At 41.5% G+C, this 25096-nt stretch overlaps 1 protein-coding gene across 2 annotated transcripts in view; it reads right to left on the minus strand.

Annotated features, from left to right (window-relative positions):
* EFCAB2 (EF-hand calcium binding domain 2) overlaps positions 1 to 25096 on the minus strand; it is a 132064-nt gene that overhangs the window by 60316 nt on the left and 46652 nt on the right. For both annotated transcript variants that reach the window (XR_003965856.1, XM_030302217.1), the window contains exon 2: positions 7477 to 7561. Coding sequence is in view for 1 of the 2 variants with exons in the window: in XM_030302217.1 (XP_030158077.1) it covers positions 7477 to 7561 (85 nt within the window). In the remaining variant the exon portion in view is untranslated. The remainder of the gene's footprint in view (positions 1 to 7476; positions 7562 to 25096) is intronic.

Genomic DNA, 25096 nt, shown 5'->3' on the forward strand with positions numbered 1-25096 from the left:
CCTCTCTCTCTGCCCCTCCCCCGTTCATGCTCTGTCTCTCTCTGTCCCAAAAATAAATAAACGTTGAAAAAAAAAAAATTTAAAAAAAAAAAAAAAAAAAGAATAAATAAACATTAAAAAAAGTTTTAAATAAAGTGAAAGAATACATTGTCAATATAGCAACAGCTAGCAAAAATATTCATGCACTTTAATATATTTTCAAGAATTTAACTAAAGAAAAATTCTCACTTTTGCAAAATAACATGCAAAGTAAGCTATTCTCCACAACATGGACTGTCATAACAAGAGTCTGAGGATGCCTGGCTGGCTCAGTCGGTGAAGTGTCCAACTCTTGATTTTGGCTCAGATCATGATTTCACGATTCATGAATTTGAGCCCTGCATCAGACTCCATGCTGACAGTGAGAAGCCTGCTTGGGATTCTCTCTCTCTCTCTGCTCCTCCCCTGATCATGTGCATACACATATGCTGTTTCTCTCTCTCTCTCATTCTCTCTCTCTGCATCTCTCTCTCTCTCTCTCTCTCTCTCTCATTAAAAATAAACACACTTAAAAAAAAAATAACAAGAGCCTGGAAACAACCTAAATAACCACTGATAGGAAATTCATTCAGTATATTATGGTTCATCCATACAACGAAATGAGGAAGCTCTTACGTACTAATAAGAATAATCACAAAGATATGATAAGTGAAAAAAGCAAAGTACAGAACAGTTTAGTCTCTCACCACTTACATTAAAAATACACATCCTGCGACGCCGGGGGCTCAGTCGGTTAAGCTTCCGACTCTTGTTTGGCTCAGGTCATGATCTCATGGTTCATGGGTTCAAGCCCCACATTGGGTTCAAGCACATTGGGCTCTGTGCTGACAGCATGGAGCCTGTTTGGGATTCTCTCTCTCCCTCTCTCTTTGCCCCTCCCCCATTGGCTTGTGCTCTCTCTCTCTCTCTCAAAATAAGCAAACATTTTTTAAAAAAAAAATACACATCCTATAACTCAACATCAAAAAAAACACAAACAAAAACAGTACGATTTAAAAATGGGCAAAGGGCTTAAATGGACATTTCTCCAGAGAAGAGGTACAAATAACCAACGAGCACAAGCAGATATGCTCAACATCATTAATCATTAGGAAAACGCAAATCCAAATCACAAGATACCACTTTAGACCCATTATGATAAAAAGGAAAAACAGAATAACAAATGTTGGCAAGGACATAGAGAACTTGGAACCCTTGTGCTTTGCTGGTAGAAATGTAAAATGATGCAGCTGTTGTGGAAATCGGTGTGGTGGTTTCCTAAAATATTAAACATAGAATTACTACATCATCTAGCAACTCTCCTGCTGGGTGTTCATCCAAAAGAACTGAAAGCAGGGACTTGAACAAATATTTGTTCAGCGATGTTCATAGCAACATTGAGCAAAAAAAGCCAAAAGGTGGAAACAACCCAAATGTCTATGAACAGAGGAATGGATAACTAAAACGTGGTGTATACGCACAGGAGAGTATTATTCAGCCTTAAAAAGGTTATGAAATTTGGGGCGCCTGGGTGGCTCAGTCGGTTGAGCGTCCGACTTCAGCTCAGGTCATGATCTCGCGGTCTGTGGGTTCAAGCCCCACGTCGGGCTCTGTGCTGACAGCTCAGAGCCTGGAGCCTGCTTCAGATTCTGTGTCTCCCTCTCTCTCTGCTCCTCCCCCACTTGTGCTCTGTCTCTCTCACTCTCAAAAAATGAGTAAATGTTAAAAAAATGTTTAAATAAAAAAAACGCTATGAAATTCTGAGCCTGTCACAAGGATAAACCTCAAAGATGTTATGCTAGAAGAAATAAACCAGACACAAAAGGGCAAATGTTGTATGACTTTGCTTATATGGCATCCCAAGAACAGTCAAACTCATAGAGACAGAAAGTAGATGAGTGGCCGCCGGGAGCTAGCGAGAGGGGGAGTGCGGAGTTATTGTTTCAAGGGGTACAGAGTTCCAGTTTGAGAAGATAAGGTTCTGGAGATGCGTGGCAGGCATGTGAATGTACTTAAAGCCAATAAATTGTACACTTAGAAATGGTTAAAATGTTAAATTTCATGTTATATATACTTACCACATTAAAACACACACACACACACACACACACACACACACACACTTGTATGTGCATGGACTGTCTCTGGAAAAAAACTTGTAACAATCTTGCTTTAATAAGAGGAACTGGGGCACCTGGATGGCTCAGCGGGTTGAGCGTCTGGCTCTGGATTTCAGCTCAGGTCACGATCTCACGGTTCTTGACTTCCAGCCCTTCCTCAGCCTCCGCACTGATGGTGCAGAGCCTGCTTGGGATTCTCTCTCTCTCTCTTCCTGTCTCTCTGTCCCCTGCTCCCCCTGCTCACTCTCTCTCAAAATAGTTAAATAAACTTTAAAAATAAAATAAAACATGGGGCACCTGGGTGGCTCAGTCGGCTGAGCGTCTGACTTCAGCTCAGGTCACAATCTCACCGTTTGTGGTTTGGGCCCCGCGTCGGGCTCTGCGCTGATGGCTCGGAGCCTGGAGCCCGCTTCCGATTCTGTGTCTCCCTCTCTCTTTGCCCCTCCCCTGCTCACACTCTGTCTCACTCTCTCTCTCTCTCAAAAATAAATAAACATAAAAAAACTTTTTTTAATAAAATAAAACAAAATAAATAAAAAGAGGAACTGGTTAGCCGGAGTTAGAGGTAGAAAGACGTGCCTGTACTATTCTTTGTACCTTTTGAATTTTATCCCTTGTCTGTATCTCATCTATACAAAAATTTGGTTCTCAATCAGTCTTACTGATTGAAATCTGAACACAGAACAGGAAAATGTACTTAAGTCACAATGTATCATGCTCTATGTTTGATATGAGGCAAAATTAAAATGGTCCCAATTAATGATATTAAAAATCTGCCTCAATGGTTTTCAAGGTGCCAACTTTCAAAAGCTAGTTAATAAGGAAAACGAACTTCAGAACTTAAAAACTCAACACACAATGCACAGAAATAAGTAAAACAATTCTTATGAGAGGTTTGTTATGTATAATTGCTAATCCAGAGCAAACAGAGGAAAAACTACTTTAAATTATTTACTTCAATAATACAAAGTATAATACTACTAATTATATTGTCCTAAAGTATAATACTACTACTAAAGTTACTACTAATAATGTAATACTATTAATAATAGCTAGTTTGTTCTGAGCTAATATTGTTCTAAAAGCTTTAAAAAAATGACCACTGACAACATTGGTTCTCAAATTTTCTGGTTTCAAAATGTGTTTTGCATTCTTAAAAATTATAGAGATCCCCAGAGAGCTTTTCCTTACGTGAGTTATATTTATCTCTATTACCATATTAGAAATTAAACCTCAAAAAATTTAGGGGTGCCTGGGGAGCTCAGTCAGTTAGGCATCCAGCTCTTGATTTCAGCTCAGGTCATGATCTCACGGTTCGCGAGATCAAGCCCCGCAACGGGCTCTGCACTGACAGCATGGAGCCTGCTTAGGATTCTCTCTCTCCCTCTCTCTCTGCCCCTCCCCTGCACATGCTCTCTCTCAAAATAAATAAATGACTTAAAAAATATTTTAAATATTCACTTAAAAATCTTTTTTACTTTTTTGTTTTATTTTAATAATTTAAAAAAAATTTAATGTTTTATTTATTTTTGAAAGAGAGAGGGAGACAGAGCGTGAGCAGGGGAGAGGCACAGAGAGGGGGAGACACGGCATCCGAAGCAGGCTCCAGACTCCGAGCCGTCAGCACAGAGCCCGACTCGGGGCTCGAACTCACGAACCGTGAGATCGTGACCTGAGCCGAAGTCAGACGCTTAACTGACCGAGCCACCCAGGCGCCCTTAGAAATCTCTTTTAAATATTTTAAAATATTCATTTAGAAATAACGATAAATAAATCCAGTGCAAGTGTATGTAATTTTATGAAAAATAAGTGCATTTTCCAAACACGAACAAACTGAGTTAGAAGAACGGCACCGTCTTCCATGTTTGCAAATCTCCCTGCTGTCGGGCTTCACAGAAGACAGCTGGGTTCTCATATCTGGTTCTGCATTCAATCTGTTGCAGTATCACACATCATGTGGCTTTTCAAAACCTCCAACATATACTTGTGAAAAATTGAGAATGAAAATAGCAAATACTGTCTTAAAGTTACTATAAAAATAGTTAAGACCTCCCAGACCCCTGAAAGGATCCTTCCTCTGAGGCCAAAGTGAATAGAGAGAATAAGTAAGTTCCTCAGTCACAGGGCTGGGAGTGGAGCCCCGGCAGGCTGATTCCGGACCTGCGGTTGCCCCTCGGACCGGGAGGAAAGCAGCAGACGCCCGTTTCATGACGTTTTACACGGCGGTACAATTTCAAATTCAATCTCTCAATTCATGCAAAGCGGAGGTGAGGAGAAAGGAGAGTAATTGCCCCAAAACTCATCCTGAGGGGGCCCAGGGCTGCCCTACCAAGAAAATGGCACCATACTTACACTGTAGGAGAGACACAGCTAAGTGTCCTGGGAGCCTCTCCAGCAACAGCTCTCTCCTGCCCAAACCGAGCCCTTAGCTACATCTCTGGACTCTCTGTCAGATGCTTCCCTACGCTATTCTTTACATAGACTTCTGCCTTCAATTCTTTTCTCCCCCAGTTTTATTGAGGAACAATGGACAGATGTCACTGTGTAAGCGTAAGGCCTGCAGCATGATGGTCCGAGTTACGTACGTTGGGACACGGTGACCACAACAGGTCCAACCTACATCCGTCCTCTTATGCAGACACAATAAAAAGAACAGAACAGAAAAGAAAAGGCCTCCTTGTGATGGGAACTCAGGACTGACGTTCCTCACCTCTTCCCTACAAACCACCCAGCAGCGTTAGCTGTACCCGTCCTGTGGGACATCACACCCCGGTGCTTACCGCGTAACTAGAGGTTTGCACCTCGCGACCAGCTTCCTCCGGCTCCCCTCCCCCATCCCCATGTCCAGTAACCACTGGTCCAGTAACCAGTGTCCTGGTCTCCTTTCCTGAGTTTGTTTTTTCATTTGTTCGCATTTTAGATCCCACCTATACGTGAAATCACACGGTCTTTGTGTTTCCCTGACTTATCTCATGAGCATAATTCCCTCAGGATTCAATGATGCTGTCACCAACAGCAGGATTTCCTCATTTTTATGGCCGAATAATATTCTATTGTATATCTATACCGCGACTTCTTTATCCCTCCATCCATCGATGAACACTTAGGTTGTTTCCATGTCTTGTTGTGTTTTTTTTTTAATTCTTTTTTTGTAATTGTTTAATGTTTTTTTTTTTTAATTTTTTTACATTTGTTTACTTTTGAGAGACAGAGAAACAGAACACACGTGGGGAGGGGCAGAGAGGGAAGGAGACAGAATCCAAAGCACACCCGAGGCTCTGAGCTGTCAGCACAGAGCCCGACGCGGGGCTCGAACTCACAGACCGCGAGATCATGACCTGAGCCGAAGTCGGACGCTCAACTGACTGAGCCACCCAGGCGCCCCTACAGATGCCAACTCTTGCCACACAAATAAAAAGACTGAGATGAGGGAAGGTCCCCGAAGCCCCCCACACCCAACGACAGGTCACCTGTCAGACACAAGCCTCAAGCAAATACTGGTTTCTCTTCTCTGCTCCCCTGGTCTTCCTCTGGCTCTCCCTGACCTAACACTACCTCTGTCCCCTGCCCCCTGGAGAACCTTCCAGCCTCAGCAAGAGGTCTGAGGCGAAGGCAAGAGCCATCCTTGGATTGAGTCGTTCATGCCACGTGCTCCCCACCTCATCCCAAACCCTGTCACCGGCACGACCGCCCCACCGGATGTCTTCCTCCTATGATATACCCACCCTGAGGATAAAGTGCCCCCCCAAGCGGCACCCGTGTGGCCCGCGCTGTGGCCAGAGCATCTGAAGCCACGTGAAGCCACACACATCCTCGGCAACAGCTGAGCCAAGGCTCACACAAGGCCGACCGCGCTGGTGGTTCTGGAACGGAATTCCCAACCTTATCTATCGTCTGCTTCAAGGCCCAGAAACACGGTGGAGGGAGAAAACTCAACTTTATAAAGTAATGAACGGCACCGCCCCTTCTCAGTCTCCTCTCCTACAGTCACACCTGTGCATTCAGGGATGAAGACACTATACGATACACACAGTTACAATGTGTGGCCAACAAAATAAAATCGCATGCGGTGGTTCCGCCGGTGTGGCTCCTTTAAAGCACTGAGTCCCCCGACTAGCCCTTCTGTCACTTCCCACTGCTTCGCTGGCCTCTGTGTCCTCGCTTCTGAGTTGCGAGACTGTGATCCCCCCACATGTTCCTCGTTCGGCTCGGTCTCCTGGAAGGAAGGTCCGTGGCCTCTCTGGGATGTCCGTGGCCTGGATCCCACAGCCTCTGCTGTTCTCGTGGACAGTCTCTTCTGCCTTTTTGTTTTGCTTTGTTTCCTTTCTGGTCTCAAACTACTGTCTCCTGTCCTCCATTCCCGATCTAGCAGTATTCATGTCTCTCTCTCCTCTTTGTATGTTCTTCTGTTTGGGTTCTTTTCGTTACTTGACTTGGGGAGCGTATCACTGTTCAAGCATTATTAATCTTTCTTTGTAATTTCTGGCTCGATCACACAAAACCTATTTATTTTTTTATTTAAAATTTTTTAATGTTTATTCATTTTTGAGAGACAGAGAGAGACAGAGCACAAGCGGAAAAGGGGCAGAGAGAGAGGGAGACACAGAATCCGAAGCAGGTGCCAGGCTCCGAGCCGTCAGCACAGGGCCTGACGTGGGGCTCGAACCCACGAACTGTGAGCTCACGACCTGAGCCGAAGTCGGACACTCAACCGACTGAGCCACCCAGGCGCCCCATAAAACCTACTTATTTTAAAAGCAAATTCCGTTCACTCGACTCAACCAATAGTTACCGAGCACCAACTATGTGCCCAGCAATCATGCTACAGCAGGGGTCACCTCACTCACAGAATTTACAGTCCGGAGGTTGCAGCGGGCAATGTGGATATTCTTTTCATCAGGTTATAAAGAATAGGAAACAGTATTGATCCAAAGCGCTAGCTAGTAGAAGGCTTCCACAGAGCACAGGGAAATAAACACTTTTAAACAGCATAAGAAATCCAAGGCCTGGAAAAAGACAAGACCCCTCCTCTATTTTAGGAGTTGTGTCCGTCATTTAGAATCAGAACAAAGAAGGGGCGCCTGGGTGGCGCAGTCGGTTAAGCGTCCGACTTCAGCCAGGTCACGATCTCGCGGTCCGTGAGTTTGAGCCCCGCGTCAGGCTCTGGGCTGATGGTTCGGAGCCTGGAGCCTGTTTCAGATTCTGTGTCTCCCTCTCTCTCTGCCCCTCCCCCGTTCATGCTCTGTCTCTCTCTGCCCAAAAAAAAAAAAAAAAAAAAAAAAAAACGTTGAAAAAAAAAAAAAATTTTAGAATCAGAACAAAGAAGACACGTCCAAACCTCACATCCACCGTATTATTCGCCTCGTGGTCAAACACTTCAAAGGCGTCTTTGATTTTTTTGTGGAACTCTGCTACGGTTATGTCTGCAAAAGACAAAGTAAATAAAAATTGTTTTAATTACTCTCCCTTGGGATTCCGAACAGAAATTTCAGCCGCTCGGCTAGAACTTCTCAATAAGCAAGAGCACGCGGAACTCTCCTCATCTGAACGCACCAGTTAGCATGCTTCCCTCCCTCTCGAGGAGTCAGGGAACGGACGGACTCTTGTTTCTCGAGGCACGAGACACACGCGGTGCATTATCGGAGTACCTACGCCTCTCGAGTACACAGCCTCACGCGGTTTACACGTGTACAGGGTCATGGGGCCACCGCGATCGAGACACAGGAAGCTTCCAACACGGCGTGTCTTCTGTCCCGAGTCGTCTGGGCAGAGAGTCCCAGCCGAAGAGGCAGAAGGAACCCGGCACTAGATACTGATTGTAGGTCACCGGCATGCCCACCTGCCCTGCTTTATCCTGTGCCCGAGGAGGGCGGAAGCCGGGGGCTGGGAAGGCATGCAAAGGCCACACGTGACACTCTCTCAAAGAGCTTTCAAACGAGTTTTGAGCCTAAGAATTACTTCTCTGAAACAATTAGGAAGTCATTTATTCGGTAAGTATTTATTGAGGCTCTACTATGTGCTGGACACAACTGTCGGTGCCAAGGTTACAGCAAGGAGCAGAATGGACAGAAGTCCCTACCTCATGGAGCTATGCGTACTGGAGGAGATACAGAAGCTCACACATACACTGTAGGTCAAATGGGCCTGGAAAACATAAAGCAGGGAAGGCCTATGAAGAGTGCTGGCTGTGTGGGTGGGGGAGGATGGGGGGTGTGGGGGGAAGGCCTCCTTAGTGATGAGGGGGAAGAGGCAGCCTTGTGAATATCCACAGGAGGAGTTTTTAGGCAAAGAGAACAGCAGAGGCAGAAGGGTAGGAAATAAGGTCAGAAGGTGTGCATTTGGGGATTTGGGGGCAGAAGACGGGTTCTATACCTGCATGGTGCTTTAAGGATTTTCTTTTTTACTTTAAATGAGATGAGGGATCACTGGAGGGTTCTAAGCAGTGCTGTGACATAGCCTGGCTTATATTCACTTCAGCTACGATGTTAAGAATATACTGGAAAGGGGTGCCTGGGTGGCCCAGTTGGTTAAGCATCTGACTTCAGCTCAGGTCATGATCTCACAGTTCGTAGGTTCAAGCCCCACATCAGGCTCCGTGCTGACAGCTCGGAGCCTGGAGCCTGCTTCGGATTCTGTGTCTCCTTCTCTCAGTGCCCCTCCCCTGCTCACACTCTGTCTCTCAAAAATAAATAAATGCTAAAAAAAAATAATAATAATTAATTAATTAATTTAAAAAAAGAATATACTGGAAAAGGGCACCTGGGTGGCTCAGTTGGTCAAGCGTCTGATTCTTGGTTTCAGCTCAGGTCATGATCTCACCGTTTGTAGGTTTGAGTCCTGTATTGGGCTATGTGCGGAACCTGCCTGGGATTCTCTCTGTCCCTCTCTCTCTGCCCTTCCCTGATCACTCTCTCTCTCAAAATAAATAAATTAATTTAAAAAAATTTTTTAATGTTTATTCATTTTTGAGAGACAGAGACAGAGTGCAAGTGGGGAAGGGGCAGAGAGAGAAGGAGACACAGAATCTGAAGCAGGCTCCAGGCTCCGAGCTGTCAGCACAGAGCCCGACGCGGGGTTCGAAGTCACGAACCATGAGATCTTGACCTGAGCTGAAGTCGGACGCTTAACCAACTGAGCCACCCAGACTCCCCTTAAAGGATGTCCTGGAAAGGGACAAGGGTGGAAAGAGAGACTACTTAGGAGGTTATTGCAATATTCTAGAGGGAGACTGATGATGGCAGGGATAAAAATGGAAGCAGTTGGAGACGGTGAGAAATGACAGGATTCTGGATATATTCTAAAGGGCACAGCAAACAGGACTCGCTGATAAGGTTTGGTGTTAGGTGCAGAGAAAAAGATAAGAATTGAGGTTGACTCCAACGTGTCCGGCTGAGTGGAAGCCTAAAGGGGGAAAATGCAGTGAAGTCTCAAATTTTATTTTTTAGATACTAAGTAAAACTAGGACACCTAGAAAGGGAGAGATTGAGTTTATATAATTATTTTAATTATAAACAGAATACCATCAAATTATAGAAAATGGGGGGAGGGGGAATTTACTCATATTCCCTTTACCCTAACATAACCACGAATCATTTTGCTAGATTTTCATCCAATCTTTCTTCGCACACAACCTTTAGTATATTGTATTTCGTATACCATCCTTTCGCTCAACAAAAACTTACTGAATACAACACTACGTACTAGGTTTGCGTCAGATGCTGTATCCACATTTATAACCAGCAAGGTATCAACCAAAGTTCAGAGGGGTTGCTCTCTCCCACACTCTAATTGCTAGTACGCCTTAGTTAAGAACCGTAACTCTTAATTCCTTCACTCAAACGTTATACCTTTCCAGGCTACAACATAACCTACCTAACCTTCCATTTTTAACAGTACCAAAGGAATATGCCACAACTTACTGATATTAATTTTTCTGTATTATAAAAAACATGGCAGTGAACCACATTTGCTAACTTCTCAAGCAAAAAACAAAAAAATGTCATCTGATTATTTAAATTTACTCTCCTTTGATCACAAGCGGACCTGCTGCGAACGATCGGTTCTTGTTGTCTGCTCACTCCTCTCGGATCTCCCGTTTTTTCTTGGCAAGTTTTGTAGGTGCTCTTTAAATAATGAAGACTTAACCTTGTGTCATAATTACCGCAAAAAAAATTCCAGGTCAGTTGTTTGCATTTGTTTTTCTAAAATAGAACGAGCTTCACATCCTTGCTGACCATCCATAGCATACCAGGTTATTGGAAGAAAAAAAGGATACGGAAGAAAGTTTAGATTAGGTAAAAATCACTTTGAATCCTACCATGTGGGGTTAGCTACTCTCTTGTTGTCCTCTAATCTAACTTTCACTCAACAATAAATTGTGAGCATCCTGTATTTCAAAAATATGTTTATTACATTCTCATTTCTAGGGACTGCTTGGTATACCGTTATAGAGATTTATCATAATTTATTTAACCAACCCTCGAAGTGTAGGCATTTCGGCTGTTTCCAATTTTCCACTGTTATAGTTATTCTTTGGTGAACAGTCTTGTCCATTTCATCTTTGTGAGTTTGTCTTATTATCTCACTGAAATACAGCGAGCTGCAACAGTTGAATTTGTGTGGGATATTGGGAAGGATCTAATTAGTCATAATAATGTCTTGGGAAAGTCTCACTGGTTGTAACGCTGCCAGTGCAGAAAACTGATGTCCGCTTTCTAAGTTTAAGGTCATGTTATTAATTTTTTTAAGTTCTTATTCAAATTCCAGTTAGTTAACGTACAGTGTAATATAGTTTCAGGCGTACAATTTAGTGATTCGGCACTTCCATACATCACCCCATGGTCATCACAACAGGTGATGACTTAATCCCCATCACTTATTTCACCCATCCCCCGCCCACTTCCTTCTGGGGACCATCAATTTGTTCTCTATAGCTAAGAGTCTGTTTCTTGGTTTGCCTCTCTTTTTTCTCCCTTTGCTCCTTTGTTCTGTTTCTTGAATTCCACATATGAATGAAATCATAGGGTATTTGTCTTTCTCTGACTTATTTCACTTAGCATAGAACTCTCTAGCTCCATCCATGTCATTGCAAATGGCAAGATTTCATTCTTCTTATGTCTGAGTAAATTCCATTGTATAGATATACCACATCTTCCTTATCCATTCCCCAGTCAATGGACACTTGGGCTGTTTCCATAATTTGGCTGTTATAGGTAATACTGCTATTAATCAGAGTACATGTATCCCTTTGAATTAGTATTTTTGTATTCTTCGGGTAAATATCTACCAGTGCGATTGCTGGATCGTAGCTCAGTTCTAGTTTTAACTTTCTGAGAAACCTCCATGTTTCCCACAGTGGTTGCACCAGTTTGCATTCCCATCAACAGTCCAGAGGGTTCCCCTTTCTCCACATCCTCTCCAACACCTGCTGTTTCTTGTGTTGTTGATTTTAGCCATTCTGACAGGTGTAAGGTGATACCTCATTGAACTTCTGGCTTATATTTCCCTGGTGATGAGTGATGTGCAGCATCATTTCAAGTGCCTGTTGGCCATCTGCGTGTCTTCTTCGGAGAAATGTCTGTTCGTGTTTTTTTGTCCATTTTTAATTGGATCATTCATTTTTTGAGTGTTGAATTTTATAAGTTCTTTATATTTTTGAGGTACTAACCCTTTATCAGATATGTCATTTGCAAATATCTTCTCCCATTCCACAGGTTGCTTTTAGTTTTGTTGATTGTTTCTTTTGCTGTGCAGAAGCTTCTTCTCTTGACAACAGTTCATTTTTGCTTTTGTTTCCCTTGCCTTAAGAGGCATATTTAGAAGAAGTTGCTATGGCCAATGTCAAAGAGGCTACTAAGTGTGCTCTCCTCTAAAATGTTTATGATTTCAGGTCTCCCATTTAGGTCTTTCATGCATTTTGAATTTATTTGTGGGTATGGTGTAAGAAGGTGGTCCAGTTTCATTCTTTTGCATGCTCCTTTCCAGTCTTCCCAATATTTGTTGAAGGAGACTGTCTTTTTCCCATTGGATATTCTCTTGCTTTGTCGAAGATTAATTGACCATAAAGTCGTGGGGTTGTTTCTGGGTTTTCTACTCTGTTTCATGTGTCTGTTTCTGTCCCAGTACCATACTGTTTTGATGACTACAGCTTTGTAATACAGCTTGAAGTTTGGATTTGTGATGCCTCCAGCTTTGCTTTGCTTTTTCAAGGTTGGTCTGGCTATTTGGGGGCTTTTGTGGTTCCATAAAAAACCACATTGTAGCCATATTTGTTCTTCCATGAGCATGGAATGTCTCTCCATTCCTTTGCGTCCTCTTCAATTTCTTTCATCAATGTTTTGTAGTTTTTGGAGTCCGGGTCTCACCTCTTTGGTTAGGATTTATTCCTAGGTATCTTATTGGTTTTGGTGCAATTGTAAATAGGCCTCTTTTCTTAATTTCTCTTTCTGCTATTTCATTATTGGTTTATAGAAATGCCACTGATTTCTGTAACATTGATTTTGTAGCCTGCAAATTTGCTGAATTCAACTACCAGTTCCAGGAGTTTTTTCATGCAGTCTGTAGGGTTTTCTATATAGAGTATCATGTCATCTGCAAATAGTGAAAGTTTGAATTCTTTCTTGCTGATTTAGATGCCTTTTATTTCTTTTGTTGTCTGATCACAGTGGCTAGGTCTTCCAGCACTATGTTAAATAACAGTAGTGAAAGTGGACACCCCTGTCTTGTCCCTGACTGTAGAGGAAAAGTGCTCAGTTTTTCCCCATTGGGGATGATATTAGCTTTGAGTTTTTCATAGACAGCCTTTATTATGTTGAGTCATGTTCCTTCTAAACCTACTATTGAGTGTTTTTATCATGACATTAACTTTAAGGTCACTGAAAAATTATATTATCTTTTATTTTTAGGTAGTCACAGCAGATGAGTTTTCTTTTTCTACTTTAAATTTTTGAAACTTATCCTCTGAGGAGCTTCCTGGTTGGTGCATATATGGAGGTCCTGGCAGAGAGGCCAATCCGGGGAGGGCACGGAAACACCACACACTTGCCCTCATACCTCACCCTATGCCCCTCATATCTGGCTGGTCCTGGGTTGGACACTCGGAGGAATATTGGAGGTTCAGTCCAACTCTTGACTGGAGTTGTGAATACTTCCTACAACGCGGACAATGTGCCCTTCTCCAGACTTTGCCTGATGAGCTCTGCAAGACAGAGAACCCCCCATAGGCAGCCTATCTCAACACCAGACAGACACTTCTATTGTGATATCTGGTCTTATAGTGTACTGCTGTCACATCCCTAAGCCAAGTATAAATGATTTTCGTACTATCCAAACATTCTTTGTTGGGGAATTATTCTAACTTTTAATCGATGTCTAAATAAAGGATATATGCACCCCAGTGTGTATGCAAGACAATACAATGGGTGTGAAGAAAACTTATAATAATTACAATGGGAAGGGGAGGGGAGGGGAGGGGAGGGGAGGGGAAGGGAGGGGAGGGGAGAGGACGGGAGAGGAGGGGAGGGGAGGGGAGAGGAGGGGAGAGGAGGGGAGGGGAGGGGAGGAACTTATCCTTTGAAAGGACCAAGAAGGACAGAGAAAATCACCTTGTTCTGGAGATTTGGTGAATACTCAATTCAATTTTTTTCTACAATTTAAAAATAAATTTTACGCTTTCATACATATGACATTTATTTTGACTTGATTCAAAGTGACAGACTAGCTTCTAATCTTAGTTTAGTGATTTCTAATTTTCTAAGCATTTGATTTATTTCCTCCTACTTCACAATGTGATCTAGTGTCCTATGTGATGGAGACTACTTCTATTGACTGTGTATTCTACTGATTCTATTCTGATTTGTATGTCTAGTCTTACGCAATTAGCATACTAATTTATTTATTGCCACTGTATTGGTCTTCTTTTTAGGAATGTTCTTTGATATGTTCACCAGTTTATTCTTCCAAAAGAAATTTAGAAATTCAAATAAAGTTTAGAAAGGCCAAATAAATACCACTGGGAGTTGTACTGCTATTGCAATGAAGCTACACAGTGAGAAAGAATGAAGATTTTTAAATATGTAGTTTTCACATCTAAGCAATATATATTAGTTATACATCCCTTTTCTATCTCTAAATTAAATATTGCACATTATACTTTTCCTCCTATAAGTCATATACAACTCTCCAAGAAGACTATGCCCGAGTATTTTTATGGGTTTTGAAGATTTCAAGTGAGAATTTTTTTTATTAATTTATTTATTTGGAGAGGGAGAGTGTGAGCAGGGGAGGGGAAGAGAGAGAGGGAGAGAGAGAATCCTAAGCAGACTCTGCACTGTCAGGCAGAGTCCCATGCAGGGGTTGATCCCAGGAACTGGAAGAAAATGACCTGAGCCAAAATCAAGAGTCGGATGCTTAACAGACTGAGCCACCCAGGTGCCCCACGCGGGAATCATTTTTTAAAACCCTGTAATTTTGGGGAGTTGAGGTAAATGTTGAGTGTCTCATTGCTGCTACTTATGTTATATGCATCTATTTCCTGAAACTTTTATTAATTATAATCGCTTTCCAGTTGGTTATATTTTCTGATCTTACATTTTGTCTCTTCTTTCTAAAATTTATACTTTTTAGTTCCTCTTCATGACTTATCGCACTAAGCAGCTACCAAAACAACTTCAATGCATCAAGTGCTGGTGATGATTTTTGGTTTCTAAAAAATTATGTTTTTAAGCTTACTTATTTTTGAGAGAGAGACAGAGAGAGAGGGCACACGCGGGCACGTGCAAGTGGGGGAGGGGCAGAGAGGGAGGGAGACAGAGAATCCCAAGCAGGCTCTGTGCTGACAACAGACAGCCCCATGTGGGGCTTGAACCCACAAACGGTGAGATCATGACCTGAGCCGAAGTCAGATGTTTAACCGACTGAGCCACCCAGCCGCCCTGAAGCAATATTATTATTTAATAGATTCGAGCACTAGTCTTTGACCAGCAAAGTTCATGCTGACTTGTGTCCTGAAACAGGAGTTACCTACAGCTGAAGGCAGCATTCCTCGATTTCTCTAAGTTTACATATAAACAACAGGCACTGGGGCACCTGGGGGCTCAGTCAGTTAAGCGCCTGACTCTTGATTTCCGCCCAGGTCACGATCTCATGGTTCGGAAGATCGAGCCCCGCGTTGGGGTCGGCACTGAGAGCGTGGAGCCTGCTTAGGATTCTGTCTCTCTCCCTCTCTCTCTGCCCTGGCCTCACTCACTCTCTCTCTCAAAATAAATAAACTGAAAAAAAAAGAAAAGGGGGTACTAACTTTTAACACCTTCTTTTCAATATTTTCTAAATTTTCTGCAGCGCACTTTTTCACACCCATTCCTCAAGATGCTTCTCGATAAATGACTTCAGTGATCCATATTTCCGGGAACCTTTGAATACTACAGTCTCCTCTTGGAAATACGTGATATGTGTTACTGTATTAAAGTCTTTAGGATGTTCTACAGCAAAGAAACCTGTTCACCTTAACGCAGCGTTTTGCAAAAGTACCTGATCACGTAATCTCCTTTCTCCAATCATCACCTGTCGGGAATAATCAATGCCTGAACTGAACTCTGGGACTTCCTAACTCAGGAATCCTCACCTACTGGTCACTGGCAACATGTGAACGGATAACGGTCACCAAAAATACTGATCCTCTCGTCCTTCGCTGTGGCCAGATGAGGCCGGCAGCTGAGCACATCTTTCTATTCCAGGGCTTCCCAAAGGAGGTTCAGGGGAGCACAGGAGCTGATGGCATGTCCCTTCCCACGGGTGGCAAGCACAACAAATGCCAGCAGATACCCACTGCCCCACATCACCAAGGAGGTGATCTACCACATGGGCTCCCATTTCGGAAACCATATACCAGGGGTGCCTGAGTGGCTCAGTCGGTTAAGCGTCTGACTTCGGCTCAGGTCGTGATCTCACCGTTTGTGGGTTCCAGCCCGGCGTCGGGCTCTGTGCTGGCAGCTCGGAGCCTGGAGCCTGCTTCGGATTCTGGGTCTCCCTCTCTCTCTCTGCCCCTCCCCCGCTTGCGCGCGTGCTCTCTCTCTCTCTCTCTCTCTCTCTCTCAAAAATAAACATTTAAAAAAAATTTTTTTTAAACTATATACCAAATACATCCTTGCCTACCATGGACGAAACACAAGGAGTTGCTGGAGAAGTCCATGTTCCCGAGGTCCAAGGAGCATCGTGTGCAACCCAATCTGTGATCCACTGGGACTGAGGGGATTCATGGGTCTAGGTAACAGCCCCAGATCCCTACCTTCCCATAAATCGTCTACTTCTGCCCCTCTGCAGCCGATGTGTCCTTTTAGCAGTCTGCTACATGGTTCTAACAACACATGCATGTTACAAAAATTATGTCTTCACCATTATTTTGAAATAATTGATACAAGCATGCTCAAATGGATTAAAAGCAATTTGCATTGTTAAAAAATTGTCTAAATTATATTTGCCAATTAAAGGATACATTTTTAGATTATATAAATATAATTTCAACTGCTAGAATATTTTTTAATTTTTTTAACATTAATTTATTATTGAGAGACAGAGAAAGACAGAGCCTGAGCAGGGGAGCGGCAGAGAGAGGGGGAGACACAGAATCGGAAGCAGGCTCCAGGCTCTGAGCTGTTAGTACAGAGCCCGACGCGGGGCTCGAACCCACAATCCACAAGATCACGACCTGAGCCAAAGTTGGATGCTTAACCGACTGAGCCACCCAGGTGTCCCCAACGGTTAGAATTTTTTAATGGTTGAGAAAGATGCTTTTACATTTTTTCTCGTTGGTGGTAAACTATCAAAAATTGAAGCATAAAATCTGATATTCAAAAGTATTCTGGAGGGCAGGTGTCTGGCTGGCTCAGTTGGCATGGAGCTCTCAATCTCAGGGTCCTGAATTCAAGCCCCACTTTGGGTGTAGAGCTTACTTTAAAAAAAATTAAAATTAAAGAAATAAAAAGTACTCTGGGAAGCAAGCTGAAGTTCTTCATTAAAATTTTTAAATATATAGGGCGTCTGGGTGGCTCAGTTGGTTGAGCATCCGACTTCGGCTCAGGTCATGATCTCCCGGTCTGTGAGTTCGAGCCCTGCGTTGGGCTCTGTACTAACAGCTTAGAGCCTGGAGCCTGCTTCCGATTCTGTGTCTTCCCCTCTCTCTGCCCCTCCACCACTCGTGCTCTGTCTCTCTCAAAAAGTAAATAAACATTTAAAAAAAATTTTTAATAGAATTTTTAAATATATTTGGAACATTTATATATATAAATTCATCATTTACAAATTTCCTAATAGTCTGTGTTTTATTTTCTTATAAAAATAATACAGGAAAAGCAATGATTTTTTTTTTTTCATTAGGCCCCATGTTCATCAGGCCTCAAATTTCCCCTAGCTGTTTACCCCAGTAGCCTATACAAATATTATATTCCATGCTCATGTTTGTAAGTGTTAAAGGCTGGGAATCACTCCCCGAAGGTAAATCACCTAAGTCCTTTGACAGTGTCGCTCATTCTCCTGGTCAACTATCTCAGGGATTTAAGGAATATTAGCAATATTTTGCTCCCCTTGCTGCTTACAGCCCCTTGCTCCTAGCCCGTCATGTTTTTTCCAACTCCTTTGATTAAGAAAAATGTCAAACATACAGAAAAGGTGCAAGCTTGGGGTGGGGGTGGGGGATGGGTGAAACAGGTGATGGGGATTCAGGAGGGGCACTTGTGATGAGCATCAGGTGATAGATCACTATGCTGTATACCTGAAACTAATATTACACTGTATTTTAACTAACTGGAATTAAAATAAAAACTTTAAAGAAAAGAAAAGCTGAGAGCTCAGCACCGTAAGCAACTCTATACCCGCCACGTGCATTGAACGATGGCTAATATTTTTCCATGTGTGGCTTCCTCCTTCTGTCTCTGTCCCTAAATACATTGAGACATGAAAGTACCTCATCCCCAAATGCTTCAGCATGCATTTCCTAAAAATAAGGACAATTCTCCCACATAACCCCCATGTAATTGTGACGTTCTTAAAAAGGAGCAAGAATTCACTAAAATCGTCTAACAGCTATTTCAATTTTCAGATCTCTCCAGCTGTATCATCATTGCCACTTAGTTTTTCCAACCCAAACTCTAGTCAAAGTTTGTGTGCTCCATTTGTTCTTATTTATTTATTTATTTTGGCCTCTTCTAAACTGAAACAGTCCCCCCCCCCGCCCCAATCCTTCCTCAGCCTCCTCTCCCTCCCGCCATGAAACCAGCTTGGTGAAGAGACCAAGCATCGCGGTGTCTTACAAAGCGCCCTACATCCCGGCGTGGCCTGGGAGCGTCCTTGCTTCATCCTGTTAAAAACTCCTACTCCATTAAGTTTTTTGTTCCTTCAGGACATGTCACCTACTCCTCCTCCTTCTCGTTGCTGCCTTCTATTGATTCTCTGATCACTGTCCTTCACTTTTTTTTTTTTTTAGTTTTATTTATTTAAGTAATCTCTACACCCCATGTGGGCTTGAACCCACGACCCCAAGATCAAGAGTGGCATGCTTCCTCCGACTGAGCCAGCCAGGCGCCCCTGATCACTGTCTTTCCAATTTCACCCCCAGCCAGTTCAGAGGGCCCCATGTTCACAGTCCTATCTGATCTTCAACACCCTTTGATTGTACATAGGAAACACTTCTGAAATCTGTCTCTCCTCTTCCATTCCCACTGCCACTGCTTAAGTGCAGACCCTCATCATTTCTGGCCTCGATTAATACGGGATTAATATTTGCTGTCTTTTTGCCTGCAGTCTCCTTTCCTCCTCTTCCCAGTCCAACCTTCAAGCCACAGTCCTTGCTAGGATGATCTTTCTAAAATAAAAATTTGCTCACATGACTCTAAAATCTTTCAATGATTCCTGGGGTCTTAAAAAAAACAAACCATTCGTGGGCTTAATCAAGCCCACGAAATCCTTTATGAACTGGGCCCCACCTATCTCAAAAAGGTCATTTTGTAACACTTTCCTGTACAGATCTCCCATCTCGGAAATCTTTGTGGTTTCCCAATCATTATGCTTTTCCATAGCACCATTGTGCTTGATAGTCCTTCTGCGTGGAACAGTCCTCTCCTTTTTCCTGGCTGACTCTACTTATCATTCAAGGCAGTTTAAGAGTAACACACTTTTTGAAGGCTAACCTCATCCTCTTTTTCAGTTAGATGTAATTAGGTAGCATCGACGGACATATCTATCATATTATTACATCGAACTCTATGGTAGTTATTTATTTATTTAGGTTATTTATTTGTTTCTTTTCCATACTTGTAAACACCTTCAGAATAACTTTGACAGTCAAACATCTTAAACATACTAAAAGCTCAATAAATGCTTCCTAAACAGTTAATAATTAGATAGGAGATAATTCATATCTCATATGGATATGGACATTCAGGAGTTTCCCTTTTTGGTGTTTTGTTGAGTATTATTAACAGAGTTATATTTATTTCCTTCCTATAATGAAACTGGGTGATGCTTAGTGGTTTTCTACATTATAGAACAATTTGTGTAACAAGAGAATTGTCTGTTTGCTAAGAAATTGGCAAGGAAAGGATTAAGGTACTTAGGAAAATGAGAGACAGTAAAATGTAGTGGTTAACAAATTCATTAACATATTAAAAGGATTACACATCATGACCAAATGGGATTTATTCCAGGAGTGCCAGACTGGTTCAACATATAAAAATCAATCAAAGTTATACACCACATCATTGCAGTAATTCCACTATTGGGTATTACCCAAAGAAAACAAAGACACTAATTTAACACAAGTTCCGTCAATAGATGGATGGATAAAGATTATACACACACACACATACACACACATATATATGTATATATTTAATATATATACACGTGATACATATATATATGTATACACACACATAGTGGAATATTACTCCGCCATAAAAAAGGATAAGATCTTGCCATATGCAACACCATGGACGGACCTAGAAGGTATCATGCTAAGTGAAGTAAGTCAGACAGAGAAAGACAAATACCATGCGATTTCACTTATATGTGGACTCTAAAAAACAAAACAAAACAAACAAACAAAAAGTAGAATTAGACCTATAAATATAGAGAGCAAACTGATGATTGCCGGGGGAGGAGAGGGATGGGTAAAATGGGTGAAGGGAAGTGGGAGACACAGGCTTCCAGGTATGGAATAAAGAAGTCACAGGAACAAAACGTACAGGACAGGAAATATACTCAATGGGAGTGTAATAGCATGGTGACAGATGGTAGCTACACTTGGAATGAGCATAGTATGATATGTGGACTTGCTGAATCACTATGTTGTACACCTGAAACTAATGTAATATTTTGCGTCAACTATACTCAAAAAAACTCCGAAAAACAAAAAACAAAGTTATACATCACATTAATAGAATAAAGGATAAAGGGCTACGTAATTATTACAACTGAAACAGAAAACGCATTCAACATCCTATAACAATATCAATAATCAGAAAACTAAGAATAGAAGAAAAATTCCTCAACGTGATAAAGGTCACGTATGAAAACCCAGAGCTAACATCGTATTCAATGGTGAAAGACAAAGATTTTCCCCTAAGATCAGGAACAAAACAAGGATGCCCTCTTTTACCACCTGTATTCAACATAGGATTGGCTGTTCCAGCCAGAGATCTAGGCAAGAAAAATAAAAGAGATGCAAATTAGAAAGGAAGAAGTAAAATTATCTGTTTGCTATGACATGATGACATGTAGAAAACCCTAAAATACCACAAATAAAACTGTCAGAAGCTAATAAAGGAAATCAACGATGGTGCAGGATACGAAATCAACACACAAAAATCAGTTGCATTTCTATCAATAACAATGAACAATCTGAAAAGAAAAAATTTAAGAATAATTCCATTTACAGTAACATCAAAAAGAATAAAATACTTAGGAATATATTTAAGCAAAAACCTGTGTGCTAAAAACTACAAAACACTGATGAAAGAAATTAAAGCCATAAATAAGTGGAAAGACGTCCCATGTTCATGGACTGGAAGACTTACTATTGTTAAGGTGATAATTCTACCTATTATAGCTTGGATTGTACCCTCCCCCCACCATTCGTATATTGAAGTCCTAACCCCCTAAACTCAGAATGTGATCTTGTTTGAAATACGGTTGTTGCAACTGTAATGACTAACCTGATAAAGTCATATGGGACTAGGGTGAGCCACTAATCCAGTATGACTAATGTCCTTATAAAAAGTGGAAATGTGGACAGAGAGACAGATACACACAGAGCATAAACACCATTTGGAGATAAACACAGATATCAGAGTGATGCAGCAGGAGCCAAGGAATACCAAAACTGGCCAACAACCCACCATAAGATAAGAGAGAAGCATGATTCTCTTTCACAACCCTCAGAAGGAGTCAATCCTGCCAACATCTTGATGTCACACTTCTAGCCTCCAGAAACCGTTAGACAATACATTTCTGTTGTTGAAGTCATCCAGTTTACGGTATTTTGCTACAACAGCCCTAGCAAATTAGTATCAAAGCGATGTACACCTTCAATCTAATCCTTACCAAGATTCCACTGGTGGTTTTTTTGCAGAAACAGAAAACCCATCCTAAAATTCATGTGGAATCTCAAAGGGCCCAGAATAGCCAAAACAATCTTGAAAAAGAACAAACCTACAGGACTCATACTTCCCGAATTCAAAACTTATCACAAAGTTATCATAATCAAAACACTGTGGTACCGACATAGGGACAGACAGACCGATGGAATAAAATGGAAAGCACAGAAATAAACCCTCACACATGGTCAGCTGATTTTTGACAAGGGTGCCAAGGGCACTGAATGCAGAAAGGACAATCTTTTCAACGAATAGTACTGGGAAACCTAGCTATCCATGTACAAGAGTGAAGTTGGATCCTTATCTTGTACCATACACAAAAATTAAATCAAAAGGAATCAAAGACCTAAATATAAGAGCTCAGACTATAAAAACCTTTAGATGAAAACAGGGGAAAATCTTCATCCGTATTGGATTTGGCAATGATTACACGGATATAACCCCAAAGGCAGAGGAAACAACCAAAAAAATTCATAAACTGGACATCACTGAAGTTAAAACTTTTGTGAATCAAAGATGCTATCAAGAAAGTAAAAGACAACCCACAGAATGGGAGAAAATGTTCGCCAACCATATATCTGATAAGAGATTAACATCCAGACTGTAGAAAGTACAACTAAACAACTAAAACAACCCAAGTTAAAAACATGCAAAAACGTTGAATAGACATTTCTCAAAAGAAGTTATATAAACGGCTCATAAGTGCATGAAAAGATGCTCACTGGGTGAGCAAATCAAAACCACAATGAGATACCACTTCACACCCATTAGGATGACTATTATCATAAAAATGAAAAATAACAAGTATTGGTGAGGATGCGGAGCCCTTGTGTATAATTGGTGGAAATGTATACTGGCACAGCCAGTGTGGAAAATAGTACAGAAATTCCACGCAAAATTAAAAATCAAATTACCATATGACCCAGCAATTATACTTCTGGGTACACATCCAAAATAACTGAAAACAGAACTCAAGCAGATATTTCTATACCAATATTCATAGCAGTATTATTCACAATGGTTCAAAGGTAGAAACAACCCGAATGTCTGTTGACAGATGGATACATAAACAAAATGTGGGACACACACACACACACACACACACACACACACACACACACACACTGGAATATTACTGAGCCTTGAAAAGGAAGAAAACACTGACATGCTACAAAAGAGATGAATCTTAATTTTTTTTTTCAACGTTTATTTATTTTTGGGACAGAGAGAGACATAGCATGAACGGGGGAGGGACAGAGAGAGAGGGAGACACAGAATCGGAAACAGGCTCCAGGCTCTGAGCCATCAGCCCAGAGCCCGACGCGGGGCTCGAACTCATGGACCGCGAGATCGTGACCTGGCTGAAGTCGGACGCTTAACCGACTGCGCCACCCAGGCGCCCCAAGAGATGAATCTTAAAGGCATTAAGCTAAATGAAAATAAGCCAGATAGAAGGACAAATAATGAATGATTCTACTTCCATCAAGTACTCGGAATGGTCAGACTCAAAGAGACAGAAAACAGAATGGTGGTTGCCAGGAGCTGGGAAGAATGGGAAGTTATTGTCTAATGGGTAGTTTCTGTTTGGGATGATGAAAAGTTCAGAGAATAGACAGTGGTGATGGTTGCACAGCACCGTGAATGTAATTAATGCCATTGTACTGTACACTTGAAAATGGTTAAGGGGCATCTGGGTGGCTTAGTGGGTTAAGCATCCGACTCTTGATTTCGGCTCAGGTCATGATCTCATGGTTCGTGAGATCAAGCCCTGCTCGATCCCTGCTTGGGATTCTCTCTCCCCCTCTCTCTGCCCTTCCCTCCCCCCCCCCTCTCAAAATAAATAAAAATTTAAAAATAGTTAAAATGGTTTAAAAGAAGTTATAAGAATGAAAGTTTAATTAACCATTCTAGTAAAATCGTTCTAAAATTGACAGTGGTGATAGCTTGCACATACCCATGAATATACTAAAAACCACTGAATGTACACTTCAAAAAATGAACTGTATATGAATTATACACCAATAAAGCTGTTATAAGAAAAGGGGAGGGATATTATAATTCTTATACTCACAGAGAACATGATTATGTAAGTAAACATTTCCCTTATTCTAATGAGAAATGTGTAAAAAAAGTTATTGAAAAATTAAAAATAAAAATATGCCAATTGCTTAATGCAAATTTTCTTTCAGAAGAATCCAAAAAGTACATTTTCTGTGTAAAGCCAATCCATTTCATCTCTTCCTTTCCAATCTGTATACCTTTGGTTTTTCTTTTCTTGTTGGGCTGTGAACAAAATGCCACAGACTGAGTAGCTTATAAACAACAGAAATGTATTTCTCACAGTTCCAGAGCAGGAAGTCTGAGATCATGTGACCAGCATGGTCTGGTGACCAGGCACTCCTCCAGATTATGGACTTCTCATTATAGCCTCACATGGTGGAAGGAGTTAGAGAGCAATAATCCCATGCATTAGACCTCCACCCTCATGACCCAGTCACTTACTAAAGGCCCACCATCTATGAATACCATCAGCTTTGGGGGTTGGGATATCAAATATGAGTTTTGGGGAGACCCAAACATTTAAACGGTACACTAGTACATACAGTACCACATTGAAGAGGAGTGGTGAGAGGGGACACTCTTCCCTTGTTCTTGATCTTAGTGGGAAAGCCCCAAGTTTCTCACCATTAACTATGATGTTAGCTGTAGATTTTGGCAAATATTCTTTATCAAGTGGAAGAAATTTCCCTCTATTTCTAGTTTACTGAGGGAATAGGTGTTGTATTTTCTCAAACACTCTTTCTGCATCTATTGATATGATCATGTGAATTTTCTTTTTTAGCCTATTGATGTGATGAATTACCTTACTTGCTTTTTGAATACTGAACTGGCTTTGCATACCTGGGTCATGGTGTATAATTCTCTTTGCACATCGTTGAATTTAATTTGCTAATACTTTGTTGAGGTTTTTGCATCTATGTTTACCAGAGTTGTTGGTCTATAATTTTTTCTCTTACAAGGTCTTTGTCTGGTTTTGGTCTTAGGATAATGCTGGCCTCATAGAATGACTTAGGAAGTATTCCCTCTGTTTCTATTCTCTGAAAGAGATTGGAGAGCATTGGTATAAATTCTTCCTTAAATGTTTGATAGAATTCATCTGGGTACTTTATGTTTTGGAAAGTTGTTGTTGATTCAGTTTCTTTAATAGATACAGACCCACTCAGATTGTCTGGTTTTTTTTTCTTGGGTGAATTTTGGCAGCTTAGGTCTTTCAGAGAATTAATCCATTTCATCTAAGTTATTAAATTTGTG

This window comes from Lynx canadensis, chromosome F1 (genome assembly GCF_007474595.2).
Source record: "Lynx canadensis isolate LIC74 chromosome F1, mLynCan4.pri.v2, whole genome shotgun sequence".
In the NCBI taxonomy this organism is placed as follows: domain Eukaryota; kingdom Metazoa; phylum Chordata; class Mammalia; order Carnivora; family Felidae; genus Lynx; species Lynx canadensis.